This window comes from Notechis scutatus, chromosome Z, assembly GCF_049901735.1.
Source record: "Notechis scutatus isolate UNSWTSFEM ecotype Mainland chromosome Z, rNotScu1.2, whole genome shotgun sequence".
Classification (NCBI taxonomy): domain Eukaryota; kingdom Metazoa; phylum Chordata; class Lepidosauria; order Squamata; family Elapidae; genus Notechis; species Notechis scutatus.
In genome coordinates, this window is record NC_142025.1 from 50763191 (window position 1) to 50784806 (window position 21616).

A 21616-nucleotide genomic window follows, 5' to 3' on the forward strand; every position below is an offset into this window, starting at 1 on the left:
CTCTCCTCAACCCTGCTGGCAGTCTCCCCCCTCTTCACCACCTCTACGGGGTGGCTTAGCCCTGAAACCAGCCGGCTCGGGGCGCTCCAGCAGCGAGCCCAGACTGAAACCGCGCACGATCGCAGATTTCTGTCTGTCGCCGAAGGAACTCAAACCAGAAGCCTTGAAACAGGATTTTTAATAGATGTTGCACCAGGGACACTCATAACATCTGATGTTGTTCTCATCTGTTTACCCTTGACCTGTCCTTGCAGATGCTTTTGGTTTGTATATTTGGTTGTCTGGATTCAAACAACCCTGAGCTTTGAGAAATAAAATACTATATGGAATTCCCATTTATTTCAATAATCTATGTTCTCTGCCCTGAAGGATCACATACAGGTTTTTTTTTCTTAATCTTTTTTTTTATCATGCTATTTTTAGAAATGAATATTCTTCCTTGCAAGCTATTATATTTTGATCACAATCAAAAGTAATTTTCACCTTAACCATATCAAATATCACACTTCTCCCAATGCTATTAAAGATTTCCCATATTCTTAGATGTGCTCAAAATAGTGCACATTCTATACAAATTTGAATATACATTTGTACAACTATTTTGTATATTATATAAATTTAATATATAAATGTGTTTATATACATACAAAACAGTTTCAAATTGCAGTCAGTAATGACACCAATTTGCTTTTTACTGACTGTGAACAAGCAAAGATAGACAAAGGTAGGCCATGCATGCTATAATACAGAATTCTCTACTAAGCAAGGGATTGGATTTACTAAAATAAATTACTTGCCTCAACTTTATGTGTATGTATTCAATAAAGTAAACACCAAATGATGCCATTTAAATATATTTGTGTGGGTTTTTTTAATTGTGGATTGATATGGAAATAAGAACCACATTTTCTGAGTGAACATATGCAAAACTGATATACCTCATGTATCCACCCACCCACCCAGTGAGTGAAAAGTACAGCTGAATAATCCTGAAAACCAAAATAGTTGACAAGATAAATAAATGTTGAAGTTTTGAAGAAATTACCAGGCTGGAAACTAGGAGACTATGAGTTCTAATCCTGCTTTAGGGATCAAAACTGACTGAATGACTTTGGTCCAGTGACTCACTCTCAGGCCAACCCATCTAAGTGAAATGATAAATGATTAGGAGGAGAAACATGTATTGGATATGTTTGCTGTGTTAATTTATTTATAAAAATAATAACGGTTGGATAAAATCTAATGAATTTATATTCAGATTTTTCATGCACAAGATTAGAAAGATCTTGTAAGAAAGATTTGAAGGAACTTCATGACTGAGAATGAAATATGATTACTGGAAAGAGAATTCTCAGGTAAATAGTATACATCCTACACAAATATAAACAAGGGGGCGTGCATAAGCGCACCAACGTGCCTACCGTCCCTGTCCTATTGTTTCTCTTATTCTTTTATTTTTCTTATATGTACCCATTTCATATATTCACAACTATGTATACACTTGTACTTATTATCTTGTAAACAATTGACAAATCAAATAAATAATAAATAAATAAATAAGGTGTATATGGGTGGCAAAGAAACCAAGATTGTTTATGCCTAAAATTAAAAAAATAAATATGTGATTATGGACGAAACATGTAACAGTGATACCCATTGTCATCGGGATACTTGGTACCATCTCCAAGAATTTTGCAAAATACATCAAGAAGTTGCAGGTTCCTGCTGTAGCGCCAGTGGAGCTTCAAAAGAAGCTCATCGAAACATTGTACATTTTAAGAAGATACTTGGTTGATACCTAGGATGCTGGCAGCAACCCATATCAACCATCAGAGCCAGTCAATGATTTTTGTGATTCATTTTTAAATCTTCAGTTGACTAAGTTTCATGTTTAATGAATAAAAGTAAATAATAATAACAACAACCTGCAGCTATTTTTCTAGAACTTTTTAGAAAGGAAGATGGCACTAAAAAAGTGCCTTGATTTTTAGGCTGTTATCTTATCCTTTGATTTTAACTAAAAGAATTTTTTAAAATAAATGAAGGAGTCTAAAAACAGTCAATTGAACTTTCCATAGGCAAATTAAGTGCCTACCGATGATTGGTATGTGGTTTGTTCCTCCATACTATGCCCTTTTGGAAAAGGGAAGTTTTAGGCAAGGTAATTTGTTTTTAGTTCTTGTTTTCTTTGTCTTCATCCAAATTATAGCATCAGATGTACCTGTTCACCATCATTTCTGAAGGTAAAGATTTCCTAAGTCTCCATTGGTCAAAGAAATAACAAACAATGTGATCAGCACTCTGTTATGGATATCATCTTTTATCAAAACTCAAGTACAGGCAATATGAGAGCGAATGAAGGAGCAGGGTTAGAAGTCTCCTGTGGCAGTAAAAATCCTGAACAAAGAGTCAAAAAAAATTACATCCTTTTTGACGGATAAACTCATGAAAATAATGAAGAGTATTGAGTTCTGGGAAGGGGTGGAGGGTTGATCTAAGTGAGATCTTCCTTCTGTTATTTTCCTGCTGTTCCCTCATGCTGAGACTAGCTATCACTTTAATTGCTGAGCAACTCAAAGCTAGCAGAGTCAGTGGGTGGTCCCTGAGCCACTTCATAGATGAGCGGAAAGTGAAAAGGCAGCTTTGGGTGGAAGCATTACAAATAACAAAGCACTGAATATAGATTTTGGCTGCAATGATCAACCAAAGCATGCTTTTTTTTTTCCTATTCAACTGGTAGAAATATAATTTGGACATCATAAAGATAACAATGCCAATTTTCTTCATGAGAATGTCAAGCTTTTGATTGAAAACCCTCAAAATAGAAATAGTAATAAATGCTTTCAATGCCTCTTATTCACACCACTCACCAACGTTGTAGTTAACTTGATAGGAGCAAAACAGTGCTAAGGCATTTGGGGCCTGTGATTTAAATCAAACCTCTCTTTCTTATCAAGTTTAATCTGCTTCTGTTTGCTAAGGCCTTCTTCAATCAAGACAGCATTATTGGCTGCAAAAAGAACATTGCACTCATGTAATTGATATCTGGCTGAGTGGTGAAAAAGGTTTTATACCAGAAGGTTTATATCATTACCTCTGAAAAACTGAACTCAGACTGTGGTATTGACAACTACAGAGTTAAAAAATAGATGCTGAGAAAAAAAGAATGAAGCTTTAGTGCTTCATTTCTGCATGATTATAGAATGTCAATACAATTCTCCCATCTAAGCAGTTCTCCTCCTCTTTATTGAATGAAGAAGAGGGCTGCTGCAAGCCTTTTTCCTTAATAGAACATTAAACCATAACAATCGTGCAAAATTCTCATTTTTTTTCTTTCTTTAAGTGAACAATGGCATTCCTAAATAGATATGTACAAAACAATTGAAAGTTTTAAACATTTTGAACTCAAATATTCAGTTTTATGTTAAAAGTTGTTTCAAACTTGAGATGCATTGTTCCTACACTTGCAGAAGTGTTTTTTGTTGAATAACCCATATTGAGATCAAAACTCCTGTTTCAAATTCAACACTCAGCTGTTTGAGTTCATAAAAATTATGAAACACTCAGAAAATTCAACCCGAATTCAAAACAATTGTTATGAAGTTGCAGTGGAGCACTTTGGACTGAAATGTTTTACATTTAAATTAGTTTGGATATTCTTATTTTAAAAATACTTTCCATAAGGGACAAACAACAAATTGTATTGTTGCATGCATTAATTAATTTGGATAATGATAAATAAACTTCAATCATTATGTTTAATTGTCTATTGCTTACACCAATTTTTCTCACAGTCTGAAAGAAAATCAACCAGTAACGCTTTTTGATCCTTTAAAAAAACACAAGTCCTGTTCCCTAGACATTGTATTTCAAGTAAATTTCTAGATACAATAGCCATTGAGAACAGAAGCAAAATGGTGAGAATAAGAATTGATAAGATTGAAATAAACAAAGAAACAAAGCAAGAAAATCCTTTGAAGAGGGGCAAAACTGAGCATTATTGTGTTCCTGCTTCTTTCTTCAAGAAGGGGAGATAATGAATGGTGGATACTGGAGAGAAAGATAGTACAGTTGCAAAAAAAATTTTTAAAGGTCATGTATAACGCTGAATTGTGAATGAATTGGGATGTGTCAAATTTTCAGATGATCTTGCTTTGAATTGCAAAGGCAATGATGCTGATTTAGTTTAGTTTAGTTTACTTTATTGTCATTGCATCTTGTACAATGAAATCAAACACCATCGTCAGTGCACATCATGACCATGATCATGAAAATAAACACAAACACACATCCTTCACCCTTCACACATTGAACCGGAAACCCCCGACACCACACCAATACTGCACTATACAGCAGAATTCAAAAGAGCTACTGCCCTGGGATAGAAGCTGTTTTTCAGCCTATTTGTCTTTGCTTTTATTATTCTGTACTGTCTGCCAGATGGTAATAGTTAAAAAAAAGGGGGGTTCCCAGGATGAGATGTGTTGTGTATTAAGAACCGGCCTGAAGTTCCCCTTCTGGTCCTCCATCCGAGTGGGAGCGCCGATCGCTCCCATTGGCTGATGCCGTTTGACAGCCGCTATAAAAGGGAGCTGTCAAACGGCATCAGCTGTCGCCGCCAGCTGGCTGTCAGATTGCCTCTGAAGCCGCGGCGACACTTTATTCACTGAATAAAGTATTGTTAGCCTAGCCCTGGCTTTGTCTCCTTCTGTAACCGCCGCTCCACAACACTGGCGACGAGGGTGGGACGCAGTAAAGACATCCAGGCGAAACAATTGAGCCGAAGTCACACAGAGAAAGAGCTGAAGCCGCTAAGTGCCGAGTGAAGTCACCGCCGCCGGCGCTCTCCAAAAGAGCGCGAACTTCAAAGCTCCGCAGCTGAGGAGCCGAACGCCGCTGACAGGCGCTACTGAAACGCTTTTCTAAAAGCGACCGCTAACTTTTTTCCACACCTAGCAGACCCACTGTTGTCGCTCAAATGGCATCTACGCCGACCTTCCCACATTTCCAGCCCGGAACAGAGACTTGGGAATCCTACATTAATAGATTTGAATGTTTTTTAAACGCTATAGACTTGTCTAGGGCTACAGACCTGAGGAAAAGGTCATATTTTTTAAGCTTCTGTGGGGTTACAGTTTTCGACACTGCCTCAGCATTAGTGTCACCACGACCCATTAAGTCTATTCCCTGGGAAGAGCTTAAAGAGATTTTAGCCAACCACTATTCCCCCAAACCCTCTCAGATAGCTAGGAGGCTAGCTTTTAGGAGAAGGGTTCAAGCTGAGGGAGAAACCGTGAGCCAATATGTGGCAGCCCTAAGATCTGCTGCCATACACTGCGGTTTCAGGGATTACCTGGAGGACATGCTATTGGACCAGATAGTGGGTGGTATTAGGGATTTAAAACTCCAGAGAAGACTGTTAGCAAAGAAAGATCTAACTTTATCCATAGCCATTGAAGAAGCTCAAGCTGCTGAATTATCTGAAATATCTGCAGCTGAGATTCAGGGAGCTACCCCAAAACACGGACAGGCCACAGTCCATTATGATGAGGTATCCCAGGAGGAAATAGAGGAATCATTAGAAGTAAATCACCTCACACACCCCAGAACTCCTTTAGCTCCACCAAGAAGAAACAACAACCAGTTCACCAAACAACAGCCCCCTTGTGCAGGCTGTGGAGGTAACCACCTTAGATCCAATTGCAGATTCAGGACTGCTATTTGCCTAAACTGCCAGAAAAAAGGGCATATAGCCAGAGTTTGTCAAGCTGAGCAGGCCCCCTTTCAAAGATCGCGAGTCTCTGCCTCATCCCAAAGGCAAGTAAAAAGCTGCTATACCTGCCATCATGCGGGCAGTTTCTCCACGAACCCTAACAAAATAAGCGTTTCTCTTCTCTTAGAAGATAAGCCCTGCCACATGGAGGTGGACACCGGGTCAACCCTCTCCATCATCGCTTGGTCCACGCTGAGGAAGATTCTACCTTCGTTCCCAAGGAGGAAGCTGACTGCCTGCCACCTGAACCTTCGGGACTACCAGGGAAAGACCATTCCGGTCCTGGGTAAGGGAAAATTCCTTATTCAATTCCAAAACTTTAGAGGTTACTTGCCACTGGTAGTTGTTGATGGTGCCCTACCTAGCTTGCTAGGACTGGATTGGTTCCCTGCCCTAGGTCTAAACATCACAGGGATTCACTCTGTCAAAAACTCTGATGTTGATGCCCTTTTAATGACTACGCTGATGTCTTCAGCAATGACCTGGGCTGTTATAGGGTAACCCCCATATCCTTCAATGTGGGTCCACAAGCCACCCCTATCCGTTTGAAACCTCGAAGGGTTCCCTTCGCCATTAGGCCCAAATTAGACGCTGAGCTAGACAAACTCATTAGTCAAGGAGTTTTGGAACAGGTAGATTTTGCCAAGTGGGAAACGCCCATAGTCACCCCTTTAAAAAGGATGGTAGCGTGAGAATTTGCGCGGACTATAAGACGTCCATCAACCGTTTCCTTCAAGTTAGCACATACCCAGTACCTGTTATTCAGCACCTGCTTCACACATTCGAGCCAGGCGTAGTTTTTGCAAAATTGGATATGTCCCAGGCATACCAACAATTCCCTGGAGACCAGCACACTGCTGATCTCCAAACCATAGTAACACACAGGGGCGCCATCAGATGTAAACGTTTACAGTTTGGGGTCAGCGTAGCCCCAGGCATTTTTCAATCACTCATGGAAAGAATCCTCCAGGGCCTACCCGGGGTGGTTCCATACTTTGATGACATTTTAGTTTCAGCCCCTACCAAGGCACAACTGCTACTCAGAGTAAGGTCTGTTCTTGACAGATTTAGACTAAATGGGCTCAAATTAAAAAAAGATAAATGCACCATAGCTACCAACCAAGTAGACTTCCTGGGTTATCGAATTGATGCCTCAGGGATTCACCCCATAGAAAGTAAAGTCAGGGCCATTCACGAGGCACCCACTCCCTCTAACAAAACTGAATTACAGGCTTTTTTAGGGCTCCTAAATTTCTATGCATCCTTCCTACCCCACAAAGCCTCTGTAGCTGAGCCCCTACATAGGCTCCTGGACAAGGAGGTCTCCTGGCACTGGGGACATAAAGAAGCCAATGCTTTCCAGGCAGTGAAGTCGCTGTTAACCTCAAACGCAGTGTTAGTTCAATTTAACAAGGACTTGCCCCTAGTACTCGCCGCTGATGCCTCACCTTTTGGGATAGGAGCAGTTTTAAGCCACAGGCTTTCAAATGGATCTGAGGCACCCATTGCCTATTTTTCAAGAACATTCTCTGCTGCTGAGAGAAATTACAGCCAGATCGATAAGGAGGCTTTGGCAGCTGTAGCTGCTGTAAAAAAGTTCCATGAGTTTCTCTATGGCCATTTTTTTGAACTGGTAACTGACCACAAACCTTTGTTAGGGCTGTTAGCTGGAGACAAACAAACCCCACAGGTACTGTCCCCGAGAATGACCAGGTGGACACTTTTTTTGGCCGCTTATTCATACACCTTGATTCATCGTCCTGGAATTAACCTGAGCCACGCAGATGCCCTCAGCAGGTGCCCCCTGCCTACACCTGTTGAGGACCCAGCTCCCATCCACTCAATCTTCGAGTGCACGGGACTGGACCTCCCACTTTCAGCCGGGGATGTTGCTGCGCACTCAAAAAAAGACCCATTGATTTCCCAGGTCCTGGACTGGGTGGGGAGGGGGTGGCCAGATATACATTTTGCCCCTGATTTAATTCCCTTTAAGATTCGCAAGCAGGAGTTGTCTGCAATACAGGGCTGTCTGTTATGGGGGACAAGGGTGGTCATTCCTGCCTCCTTGCAAGAGCCAGTTCTAAAAACACTGCACGAGGGTCATCCGGGCATGGTACGGATGAAGGCCTTGGCCCGCAGCTACGTTTGGTGGCCTGGACTAGATGCCCAAATTGCCAGTTGGGTCAACGCATGCCAGGCCTGCCAGGCGACAAGAGCAGCTCCACCCATAGCTACAACCACCAGGTGGGAAGATGCAGGGGCACCCTGGGCCAGGCTACATATTGACTTAGCTGGCCCTATGATGGGGAAAACATTCTTGGTGGTAGTGGACTCGTTTTCAAAATGGACTGAAGTAGCCGTGCTGTCTTCCACCACAACTCAAGCCATCACTAGGGTTTTGACCAGACTGTTTGCTACTCATGGACTGCCAGACACCTTGGTGTCAGATAACGGGCCTCAATTCAGCTCAAACAAATTTGCCATCTTCGCTGCCAACCTGGGCATCAGGCATGCCCTTACAGCCCCTTTTCACCCCGCCAGTAATGGGATGGCAGAGAGGGCTGTTAGGTCAGCCAAGGAAGTTTTGGCCAAACTGAGGCAGGCAGACTGGCACTCCAAGCTGTCCACTTACCTACTCACGCAACACGCCACACCATGCCCTACAACCAACAAGTCACCTGCTGAACTTTTAATGGGCAGGCGACTCCGAACCACCCTGGACAGGTTGCACCCCCACTACTCACCCAGCACACCCTGGCATCTGACAGCCATGCCAGGGGCTTTGCCCTGCAAGACCTGGTCTATGCCAGGAACTATGCAGGGCACCGTTATGGCTGCCAGGGCGGATAGTTTCTATTACAGGGCCCAGATCTTACAGAGTCCTCCTGGAAGATGGAAGAACCTGGAGAAGGCATATCGACCAGCTCAGGAGACGCTGGACTTCGCCTGCCGCCGGAAGCCTGGACAACCCGCCGCCGAGCCACCCGGTCTACTCGCCGCCTGCCGCAGCCGTCCCGCAGAACTACCCGGTCTACCAGAGGCCCGACTTCCCAGCCAGCCGACCGACGCAGGAAGACTCACCAGAGCCGCCTCCAGAGAACAGGTCCGGATCGGCCGTCGACCCTCCGCAGACGCCTGGCACCGCCGGAGAAGACAGAGACTGTGTTGCAGCCCCCAAGCCTCCAGAACCGCGGAGGACAAGCCGCGAACGAAGACCGCCATTGTGGCTACGGGACTACGCATGCGCGCGGCCAGGGGGAAGGAGTGTTGTGTATTAAGAACCTGCCTGAAGTTCCCCTTCTGGTCCGCCATCCGAGCGGGAGCGCCGATCGCTCCCATTGGCTGATGCCGTTTGACAGCCGCTATAAAAGGGAGCTGTCAAACGGCATCAGCTGTCGCCGCCAGCTGGCTGTCAGATTGCCTCTGAAGCCGCGGCGACCCTTTATTCACTGAATAAAGTATTGTTAGCCTAGCCCTGGCTTTGTCTCCTTCTGTAACCGCCGCTCCACAACAAGATGGATCTTTGAGAATGTTTTGAACTTTCTTAAGGCAGCGGGAGCTATAAAGCTCTTCCAAAGAGGGGAGAGGTCAACCAATGATCTTCTGGGCAATATCATTAACCCTCTGGAGTGCTTTCCTATCTGCCACTGTGCAATTGGCAAACCATATGGAGGTGCAGTATGTTAAAATGCTCTCTATGGTGCAGCGGTAGAAGGTCACCAGCAGTTTTTCATTCAGTTGTTGTTTTCTGAGAAGTCTCAGGTGGTATAATCTCTGTTGGGCGCTTTTGATCAGGGCTGCAATGTGGGCACCCAGGTCAGGTCCTCTTTTAGGGTAACACCCAGAAACTTAAAACTGGCCACTTGCTCCACTCGGTCTCCATTGATAAGCAAGGGCTGGATGTCTCATCTGTTCCTTCTATAATCCACTATAAGCTCCTTAGTCTTATTGGTGTTGAGGATCAAGTTATTGTCTCCACACCACAAAAGCAACTGGTCCACCTCATCTCAGTAGACAGACTCATCCCCCTGGAGATAAGTCCCTCCACTGTCCCTCCAAATTTAGCAATAGTATTACTAGCGTGAGTGGGAATGCAGTCATGCACATAAAGAGTATAGAGTAAGGGACTCAATAGACAACCCTGTGGTGTACCAGTGTTAAGAATAAGTATGATTATGAAGAGGTATGATTACCTAATCTGATCCTCTGTGAGCGTCCAGAGAGGAAATCCATAATCCAAAGGCAGATTGAATAAGCAAGTCCAAGGTCCAGAAGTTTAGACACTAGTCTATGTGGAAGAATTGTGTTAAACGCAGAACTAAAATCCACAAAAAGCATCCTCACATAGCCCCCCACCCCCACCCCACTGTTCTAGATGAGTCAGAGCAGTGTGAAGAGTGATGGCTATAGTATCCTCTGTAGATCTATTTCTTCTGTATGCAAACTGGTGTTTATCAAATGTAGGCGGAAGACCAGAAATGATGTCCCGGCAGACCAATTTCTCAAAGTACTTCATGATGATAGGAGTGAGTGCCACTGGTCTGTAATCATTGAGGTTATTGATAGGGAACTTCCTTGGCAGCAGAACAATGGTGGAAGCTTTCAAACAAGATGGAATAGTGGACTGGGATAAAGACCAATTGAAGATCCTGGTAAAGACTCCAGCCAACTGATCAGCACAGTCTTTAAGCACTCGGTCAGAGATACCGTCAGGACCAGCAGCCTTTCTAGGGTCCACAGCCCTCAGAATGCTCCTCGTCTCCTGTTCCTCCACAGTGAGGTGGGGGCTACAATTGGCTGGTAGTTGTGTTTTATCTGTCTCTTATGTCTCCACTTCAAAGCGAGCAAAGAAATGTTTCAGTTCCCCTGCCAATGAAGCATCCCCCTCAGCAGGGATGACATTGGTTGGTTGATGGTTTGTAATTTGTTGAATTGCTCACCACACCTGCCTCATGTTATTGCTATAAAAATTATCCTCAATCTTCCTCTTATAATCGGTCTTGGCCTTCTGAATACCTTTCTTCAGATTAGCTCTGGCAACACTATATCTTGCCCCATCACCAGACCTAAAGGCCTTGGTCCTGTCATGCAAGAGGCGCTGGATTTCCTTGGTCATCCAAGGTTTCTGATTGCGATAGATCCTAATATATTTATCCACAGTGACAGTATCTGTGCAGTGATTGATATAGCACAGAACAGTTGCAGTATGCATCTCTAGGTCAGGGTGGTAAAAGGTGTTCCAATTTATGTTCTCAAAACAATCCTGAAGTTGTTGGGAAGCATCTTCTGGCCAAGATTTCACTGTCTTTATTATAGGCAGAGCCCGTCTCCTAAGAGGGATGTACGCTGGTGCTAAAAGCAGTGACATATGGTCTGATTGTCCCAAATGTGATAATTGTATAACCTTATAGCCATGTTTGATGTTGTATACACTTTGTCCAATATGTTTGCTCCTCTAGTAGCACATTTAACATGCTGATAGAATTTAGGGAGCACTTTTTTTAAATCAGCTTGATTAAAGTCTCCCGCTATGATATGCACAGCATCAGGATACTTATTCTGCTGATTACTAGCAATGTTATCCAAGAATCCCAAAGCTATGGTAGTATTGGTATCAGGTGGGACATAGACTGCAGTAATCAAAACCATGCAGAATTTCCACGGAAGATATATAAATCTACATTTAAGAGTCATATACTCCAGATCCATGGAGCAGTGGCTGTCTACAGTCTTTGTATTGATAGACCAGCTTTTGTTCACATAAAGGCTTAAACCTCCCCCTTTGATCTTGCCAGAATCTCTACTCCTATCCTGCCGGTGAGCTATGTAGCCTTCCAGCTCAACAGCTGCATCTGGAATGAGTGAATAAAGCCAAATTTCTGTGATTAGCAAAACACAACAGTCCTCGATGAATTTAGGCTTTGTAATCTGTAGCCTTAATTTGTCCGTTTTGTTAGTCTTGCATTGGTAAGAAATATACTTGGAATTGAAGATTTGTGTGGAAACTTACTCAGCCTAAAGAAAATCCCAGCATGGCATCCTCTCTTCCTCTTCCTGTTCTTCTTTCTCTACCTCTTCCTCCTTCCTATAGGGATAGTGATCCATGGCTCCCCCAGGGACCTAGCTGGCTCCTTCAGTATGTTATAAGAATGTATAAAATCATCTGTAATAGCCTTTTCACATTTCAGTCCAATTTGTAACAGGGCTTGCCGACAGGATTCAATGATGCTCCTTGCCCCACAGGATTCAATCAAGGAAAGGATCCAAAACACACATAGAATCATACACACCATACACTGAAAGAAGGAGTGGTTAGCCACAGCATCCATGTGTGCAGCCATTTTGAAAACCATTTAACAAAACCATTTAACAAAACTCACAAGGTCTACTCAATCTTTTTAAACACATGCTATTAGGAAATTCTTTCTTCATTATATTTATAAAAGATTCCACTTGATTCAACAGACTCTTGATAGCTAAAACAGATAAAACAATAAAAGCATAATAACAACCAACAATAAAATGTAAAAGATGAAAGATTATATCCAATACACTGCAGCGAAGTTAAAACTTTTTCTCATCAAATGCTCTTCTTAAGAAAACTACTTTCATTGTACTTCTAAAGAAAAGCAGGGTTGGGGAATCAGTATGACTTTGAATATAATTTGTTCCACAGCCAAGGCCATTCTCTGAGTTTTAGTTGCTCGAATTTTCTGGTGGAAATATATTCAGAGCAGCTTCTGGATCATATAGCATAAGCATGATGTACCTGAAGAAGATACTTCTGAAGTTAACAAGGCTCAAACCATGTAAGATTTTATGAATAATGGTTCAAACATTGAATTGAGTCTGGATGCCAATACAACTGCCAAAAGATAGGGGCTGCTAAACTGGCTGAATCTGATCTGATAACAAATTAGACAAGCAGAAAGACATTCTTTGCATCAAACACAGTTCCTGGATCTTCTTAAAAGGCATATAAGAAATAGTTTCTGTGAATGAGAATGGAAAGAAAGAAGAAAAAAATCAAAAGAAATGTAGAACATAAAATTGTAGTTTTTACTTGCAAGCCCACAAATCATGTTGAAGGCAATGTGTGTACTTGGGTTCATTCCTAGTAACTAGAAATGAGAACAAGAGTGAAAATTAGTTCAACGACAAAATCCCTATACCTTATAGAAGGGCAGGAGGAAACTGACTTTCCACTATGGCTTCCCTTATGCTAAAAAGAGGTATCTGACTTGTCTGGGATCAGCCCAGCTTGCTATGTATGGTTTAGGAATGAGAAGCTGCAAATCATCAAGAAATCCCTTTCCTTTTAGGACTTTGATTCAGGACTCTGGAAGAAGATTGGAAAAACAGTTTCTTCCAATGGAGAAATGGCATCACATTTTCTCAAAAACAAATATAACCATATTACAGTTGTAATCACCTCAGCTCTCTTACAAACCAATTTATAGTTTAACAAAACTAAGCTCCAGAATGTTTTCCAACTGGCATAAAATTCTCAAGTGAAAGTACTTTTAATATCCAGTGAGAGAGAAAAAAATGTTGCCAGATTTTAAATGATTTTAGAAATAGATGGTAGATCGGTAGATACATATACAGACATATATCTATCTATATCTATGTATCTCTATCTCTATACAGATAGATAGATAGATAGATAGATAGATAGATAGATAGATAGATAGATAGATAGATAGATAGATAGATAGATAGGAATTTCATATGTTGTTTTGATATGTACATTGATGTTCTGTCTCACCTGTGACCACGAGGTGAGAGTCCAAGTTTTCAAAGGAATATAAATAAACAGACAGGACCAGGAACGACAGAGTTAAATTCCTTTGACTGGAGAAGTCCTTCGCAGTCTTCCAAAAGCTGCCTGCCAAGTCCAATAACAAACAAGACCATAAATCAGAAGGCAAACACGGCACAGAGAATTTGTCAAAGCTGCTATCCCGAATAAACAAATTGTCCCGAACGAGGATTCAGAGCTAACACACCGTCTTTTATTTCCTGAGGGGCATGTCAGTCTCTCAAGTCAGTCCCTGATTTGACATTTCCTTTTACGTTGCATTTCACGCTTCTGCCTGCGTCTTTGCCTTGCATCAAACCAGCATTCCTCGGCTTGATCCTCAGCCAAGGACTCCGGCACTCTCTCCTGATTATCTGCTGACACCTGAGGCGCAACCAGGGAGGAAGGTCCTGGGGAGGAAGATGATTCCGAATCTTCCAGCAAAGCAGGCTCAAACCTCAGAGCCAAATCCTCCTCTTCCTCCTGACTCACGTCTGTGTCTCCCAGCAAAGCAGGCTCAAACCTCAAGGCCAAATCCTCCTCTCCCTCATTACTCGAGCCTGTGTCTTCTAACAGAGCAGGCTCAGACCTTCGAGTCACAACACATTGATATGCCATATTTTGTTCAATTCAAAATCAAGCTGAATTCAGGGATATTGAACCTTCCACAATATTCCATGGTAGTTCTGTATCCAACTACTGAGAAAACTCAAGCCTGCTTGGCTTTAAGCAAATTAGCAGCTACATGTATCTTCAAAGATACTTCTTATTCATCAGACTAAGGATTTGTTAAACTCTACCAAGGGTCTTCCTATTGTTTCTGGAAAATTGGGGGGGCATGAAAACAACACCATTCACCTGCTATCTCTTTTTCTTTCTCATTCCGAGACATGTCATCTCTTAGTCTAACAATCATCTGTTTTAAGAAGTAGGTAGTCTTCCACTCTGCAAAAGTTACCGTCACTTTCCCCTCTCTGTTGCATTTTGTAGGATCAGCTTTCAATAATTCAGTATCTAGTTCTAGGAACAAGGGTTGAGAGGCAGATTATGCAAATCTAGACTGAACAATAGCAAAGAAATAAAAATGGAGATTAGACTACCAAGAAATAGTTTTAGTGAACTGCATCATTAGGAAGAGAAAAAAATATTTGTGTAGAATAATTAGCCAGCATAAAAATAATAAAATACTGTTAATACATTTTAATTTTAGATTTTCTTCTTGGGTAAATTAATTTTCCCCAAATCAAAACATCCATTAATGATTGTACAGTATTGCTGTAGCAACTCAAAAAAAAGTGCTTATATGAAAATAATTAGGGGGCATTATATGTCCATAAAGGGCATAGTCCACCCAAATTTATGCACATTTAAATCCCATTTATTTTAATGAGAAAGTTAAAGTACAAGCTTAGCACATTGCAATTGAAATTAATGGAACTTAAAAGTGCTTAACTTCGCTGGATTATGCCCTAGCTGTCTTTTAAAATGGTAGAGAAACTCTAATTAAGTAGAGTTCAGCCATTAGAAATAGTTCATTGGACCACAGTTTTAGAACTTCAGAATTAACATAGGGAAACTGCTTAAACTCTTGTTGATTTTTCCAACTGAAACAGATATCTGACTTTTCTGCACTACTGAAAATAGTGTGCTGCTATCCTTATGAATCTACCAAATATCTCTCATGTCTTTGTCTACCATTTGGTGGATACAATAACAATATATTTATGTAATAATTCTAAATCTAATATTATATATATTACATATCTAAATTCTAATATTTTCACATCTGAAATTCACAAATGGATGCCATACTGGTGTCCTGTCACAAAAAATAACTATTTACCAGAAGGCAAATAGCAAATATTGTCCCCTGCCACCTTTTCTAACAGTTATTTTTTTCCTTGGAAATAACGGCCACATTTCTAAATGAAGCATTGCAACTACCAATTATGTATCTTTCTAAAATTTCAACAGCTGTCCTGAGGATTCTTGGAAAAAAGTATGCTAGAAACTAATGCTTACTTGTACACAGTTTCTCATTAATTAATGATGTTAACAGAATTATGGGAAATATTTGAATTATTCTTTGATTTATATTAAAGTAATGGAGTGGGGGAGGAAATGTGTCATTAAGGAGGGAGTCCTCCTTACACTAATTGTGTGCGCATTTACTTGTATGCATGCATACACACACAATTCAAAGTGGGTTACATAAGTAATCACACAAGCCACCAAGTCTTAACATGCCTAGAACTCTTAGGTTTGATAACACATCTAGACAAGCAGTATTATATTTCATTTCAAATTTGATTCTTAAAAATGTCATATTGTAACCCATCTCTTTCATTTTAAACAATTACTTTATACCTTTTTTTTTTTACTTAGTGTTGCTACCCAAGTGAACCTCAAGGATACTGATAATGTCATTAAAACATTATTCTGGCTTAAAATGAAGCCTTCAAATGAAAGAGCCTTGTCCCATTTGAAGGATGGGCTTGGAATCAAGGAAGTCTCTGTGGGGAAAAAAAGAGAGAGCAGAGGGCAGTTTAAAGCAATGCTTCTCTCGTGCATTTTTTCAACATAATCCTGGATAGACCCACAAAGCTTGAAACAAATTTCCATGGGTTACAGCAGGTTTAGAAGAAATGAAAAACTGTAATCCAAGACCATTTCAGAAGCAGAACACTCTCACAGAGTATGGGATCCAATATAATGCAGCATGGAATCTAATATTGAATTCAGCTGTTGAGCAGCACCTGAACAATTGCACAACAGAGAGAGAGAGAGAGAGAGAGAGAGAGAGGACTTTAACAATAGCAAGCATGGCTTGTAAAATACATTACTCATAAAAAAGAGCCCAAGGAAGCTGATACTTATTGCTTGGAAAATGTAAAATTTAGAATGACACTTTGGGGAGAAAACAGCAAGAGCTGTAGAGAGAGTTTGTATGGCTCTTTTGATGTGAAAATCTTATGCATCATTTTTATAGCAGGCAGGAAACTTTCTATTGGTAAGAGCAGTTCAACAATAGAACAAATTCCCTACTGAATTTGGAGGCTCCTGTTCAGTATGTATATTCAAGAAAATGAAGACTCGTGTATTTCAAGCCTTTTTGCAAATCATTTTATAAATGAGATTCTTATACCAAACTGGGGCTCGGTCCTGATAGCCTAAGTGGTCCCATCCCAACTACAATTCCATGCACAGCTATAATTTCCTGGTAAAGTCTGGGTCTTTTAAAAGTTGAACATGAATGTTACCATTCAGTAATATATTTCATCTTAATTGGCTGTCATTAAATAGAAATCTGCGGTAATGATGAGCAACCAGACTTATTTAACTTTCCCAAATGGTTTGGATTCTGAATTCCAGCTGCCCTATCACTTCCCCTTTGTCTAGGGGAGATAAAATAAGCTGTTCATCATCACAACTACACACTCATTTTTTTATCTCTCTAGGTCACCTTTTTTTACAAGGTAAAAGAACTCATCTTTTAAATCCACCAGGGAGGCAAACTTCTAGTTGCATTCTAGGCACGCTCCATAGCAAACCTGGTTAATTAAAATATTTTCCTTTTTTTAAGTTTTAAAATATCAAGATGTGGATCAGAGGATTTTTTTTTTCCACACAGGTTGTAACCTGTTTAACATCTGTTTAAAGGAGCCTAATTAGTTTCTCTGAGGTCCAGAGTCAAATACACTTTCTTGAAAGTATCTTTCAAAGCGCTCTACTTGGTAATTTAAATGACTGACCATTCAATTTATGAGCATCTGAAGCAATAAAATTCAGCCTGAACTTAATAAGAGCACATTTTATGTGACAACGATGACAATTACAATCTATAGTTACTATGGTCGCCCTTTGGTCAAGGGAAAGATGATAGTATTAATTATACATGCCCACCATTTGTCAAACTTAACTTGGCAGGCGATGGAGTTAAAAACTGTCTCCAACTTCTACATTTCCTATTTTCTAATCTACTAGGACCAGGATAATTAGAATTGAGAAAAATGAGCTGTTTTCTGCATCTTGTCCCTTAAAGTCTTCTTCCATCTATAGAACTAAAATTCAGACCCAGCATAACAAACCCATGTTTACTGTATGTTTATAAAAATGATCACTTTTTCAACCTGCAGTATAAAGTATGTTATTCAAATACCCACTAGAATAGAATGCAGATGCACATTTTCTATATGTTACTTCTTAGCTTTTGTACATTTTTAATGAGACAACCCCCTTTTACATTTTCCTGCCCATGTTTTTTTCTGCACACACTAAGGGAGTTAAACACTATACATACCTTATTTTTCAGTCTGTAAGATGCTCTAAAACATAAGACGCATCTTTAAAAGACGCATTATCTTTAGAGGAACAAACCAAGAAAAAAAAATCTACCTCTGCCTCCCAGCATCCATCCGGTATTCATCTGGCTAGCATCCTGGCAGCAAAAAGCAACCCCCCCTGGTCAGCTTCAGCACATTATTGCAGCCCCAGTACGTGGCTCATCAGGGCTCCGCTCCATTGCACCCACCACCAGTAAACTGAACTGAGCTGCTGCCACTGCCAAGGAACACTGAAACCTTCCCTGCCGATTGCTGCCTATTGTCATTGCCACCGCTGCCTATTACCAGCCATTTGTTGCCCGCCGTTTGCCACCATAAATCACCGCAGCCCATCTGCTGCCCGCCCGTTTGGCACAGCCCATTTGCCACAGCCCGTTTGGCATCGATCGCCATGGCCCATTCGCCACAGCCTGTCCGCCACCACCCATTGGTGGCGAACAGGTGGTGGCAATTGGGCTGCAGCAAACGGGCCATGGTGATTGGTGACAAATGGGCAGGCAGCAATTGGACAGTGGTGAATGGACTGCGGCGGTCAGCAGTGAATGGGCAGTAGAAAACAGGCAGGTGGCAATCAGGCAGCAGCAAACAGACAGGGGCACCAGATAGCATCACCACTAGATGGACTCGCAACTGGCTGGAAAACTGTACTCAATGAATAGTCCTTAATGGGTCTAAGTCTACATGGAGGGAAGTAAGCAGTGGGGTGCCACAAGGTTTCGTCTTAGGCCCAGTACTCTTCAATATCTTTACTAACGACTTAGATGAGGGAATAGAAGGGGAATTTACCAAATTTACAGATGATACTAAGCTGGCAAGAATAGCTAACACCCAAGAAGATAGGCTCAAGATCCAGATAAATCTTGACAGACTGGAACCCTGGGCCATATCTAACGAAATGAAATTCAATGTAGAGAAAAGTAAAGTCCTACACTTAGGCAAGAAAAACCAAAAGTACACATATAGACTGGGTGAAACCAAGCTCAATAGCAGTAGCTGTGAGAGGGATCTTGGAGTCTTAGTGGACAACCAGCTAAATATGAGCCAGCAATGTGCAGCAGCAGCCAAAAAAGCTAATGCAATCCTAAGTTGCATTAACAGAGTGATACAATCAAGATCAAATGAGGTACTAATACCACTTTATAAAGCCTTAGTAAGATCACACCTAGAGTACTGCATCCAGTTTTGTTCACTACATTATAAAAAAGATGTTGAGACTCTAGAAAAAGTACAGAGAAGAGCAACCAGGATGATTAGGGGACTGGAGGCTAAAACATACAATGAAAGGTTGCAGGAACTGGGCTTGGCTAGTTTAGTGAAGAGAAGGACCAGGGGAGACATGATAGCGGTCTTCCAATATTTGAGGGCTGCCACAGGAAGGAAGGGGTCAAGCTATTTTCTAAAGTGCCTGTAGGACAGACAAGGAATAAGGGATGGAAACTGAACAAGAAGAGATTTAACCTGGAAATAAGGAGAAACTTTCTGACAGTGAGAACAATCAATCAATGGAACAGCTTGCCCTCGGAAGTTGTGGGAGTGCCATCACTTGAGAATTTCCAGAAGAGATTGGATTGCCATTTGTCAGAAATGGTGTAGGGTCTCCTGCTTGGGTGGGGGGGTGGAGTAGATGACCTGCAAGGTCCCTTCCAACTCTGATGATCTGTTAATCTGTTAAGGGGTGAACAGGCAGCGATAAGTGGCAGCAGCAGTGGTGATCACGCTGCCTAGAACAACTGATTGACAGTATTTTGGGAGACCAATCTAACCACCAATCAGCTGCTTAGCAGCGAAGGTTTCAGCATTCCCTGGTGGTGATGCACCAACCCCCCTCCCCCCCCCACTATATATTCGCTCTATAAGACACACAGACATTTCCACTCACTTTTGAGGGGGGAAGTGTGTCTTATAGTGCAAAAAATATGGTAACTTGCTTTCTTTGCCTAATTTTTTATCAGACCCAGTGAACAGTTGGCTATAAAGGTCAGTGTGGTGAGAGAACAGATTCCAATCATCCCATCTGAGGCCAAATCTGGCTATTAAACACAACAGACAGGTATGGGGATTTGTAACAATTCAGGCAAAAACCTTTTAAAAATTGTGAGTTGACAGCCCTGTAAGCATTGATTAAAAAGCATTAGCACCAAATTTTAAAAAACCCAATATGTGAATTTTCCAACCTCAAAATTTTAATATTGATGAAGGAAAACAAACTGTACGGTTAGGATTAGGGTCTAGCCTTAGCTTTATCAAAGCATCCACCATAGCCTACAAACTGATGAAGAATTTCATTATGTGTGGTGGAAGCACAATTAGGAAAAACTAAGACATGTGTCTTCTCCAATTCTACACCAAAAATGGGAAACTGGGAAGTCAAAACAAAGATCCTTTCTGGCATCTTTCAGAGATGTTCACTGGATGGTCAGAAAAGTCGAGATGATGCTGACAATAGAAACTTCACTCTTTTTATATAAATATAAAAAGCAACCCAGGCTCCAATTGTGCAGTTGCTCCTTCTCTTTTTTAACTCACTGGGTGCCTCTCTGTTTTTTACCAGCTGGTTCACCTTCCTATCAAGGAATCCTTTCATGGCAGTTTGCAGACCCTGTAAATTTTGTCTTCTACTTATGACTATTTTTACTATATATTCATTCTGTTTTCTCTCATTTTTGTTCTTTAATTGATTTTAATATTTTATAAAACTAGGTAATTTTAATATTTTATTTTTTTGTAAATTATGTTGGCTAGGTAAATATGTAAGTAAGAGGAAATATAAATTACTATAAATAAATATTCTTATTCCCTTTCCCTTCCTCAGGAGTGTAGTGTTCAAAATGGACTAAGACGAAGTCTTCACTCCGGTCCATGTTTCCAGCAGGAACACGGACCGCTCCTATTGGCTGATGCCGTTTGACAGCTGGCTATAAAAGGGAGCTGCCAAACAGCATCAGCTGTTGTCCGCCAGCTGGCTGTCTTGTTAGCGCGGCAGCCACGGCAACCCTTTATTGTCTCAATAAAGTAACAGCTGAAGTTCACTCCGAGTTTGCCTCAGGTTATTCCGCCGCTCTACAACACTGGCAACGAGGATGGGATCCCTATAAGAGATAACCGGGCAAAGAATCGCTGAGCGAAGTCACTACAAAAAGAGCTGAAGTCACTACCGAGCTGATTGTCATTTAAGAGCTACCGTCACTATTCGTGAGCGCGAATTTCAACTTTCCTCAAAAGATACGGCACCGCTGAATCGAGATGACTTCGAACCCTGCATTCCCGCCTTTCAGACCGACAGCGGAAACATGGGAGTCCTACAGAAACCGATTTGACTATTTTCTAGATGCCATAGACCTTGCTGACATTTCCGACCATAGGAAAAAGTCCTACTTTTTAAGTTTTTGCGGAGCCACAGTGTTTGACACTGCTACGGCATTATTGGCTCCACGTTCAGTTAAGACTGTTCCATGGGAAGAATTGCAGGAAATTCTTTCCAACCACTATTCCCCTAAGCCATTCCAAATTGCCAGGCGTCATGCTTTTAGGAGACGGATTCAGGCTGAGGGAGAAACTATTAGTGGGTACATGGCTGCCCTACGAACAGCTGCCTTGCATTGTGGGTTCAGAGACTATCTGGAAGACATGCTATTAGACCAACTATTTTGTGGAGTCAGAGATTTAAGGCTACAAAGGCGTCTATTAGCTAAAAGAGAT

General features: G+C 41.4%; 1 protein-coding gene across 1 annotated transcript; it reads left to right on the forward strand.

Moving 5' to 3' along the window:
• Positions 1–4978: 4978 nt before the first annotated feature.
• Positions 4979–19954, forward strand: LOC148128854 (uncharacterized). Its single transcript, XM_087945865.1, has 2 exons — positions 4979–5817; positions 19870–19954. Exons 1-2 carry the CDS (start codon positions 4979–4981, stop codon positions 19952–19954), a joined length of 924 nt encoding a protein of 307 aa, XP_087801991.1.
• The last annotated feature ends 1662 nt before the right edge of the window (positions 19955–21616 follow it).

Excerpts from the sequence above, each read along its gene's own strand:
- LOC148128854 (XM_087945865.1), top strand. The coding sequence starts at position 4,979 with ATGGCATCTACGCCGACCTTCCCACATTTCCAGCCCGGAACAGAGACT. Across the intron at positions 5,818-19,869 it reads GTCTCTGCCTCATCCCAAAG|ACCCAGTGAACAGTTGGCTA; the intron begins GCAAGTAAAAAG and ends ATTTTTTATCAG.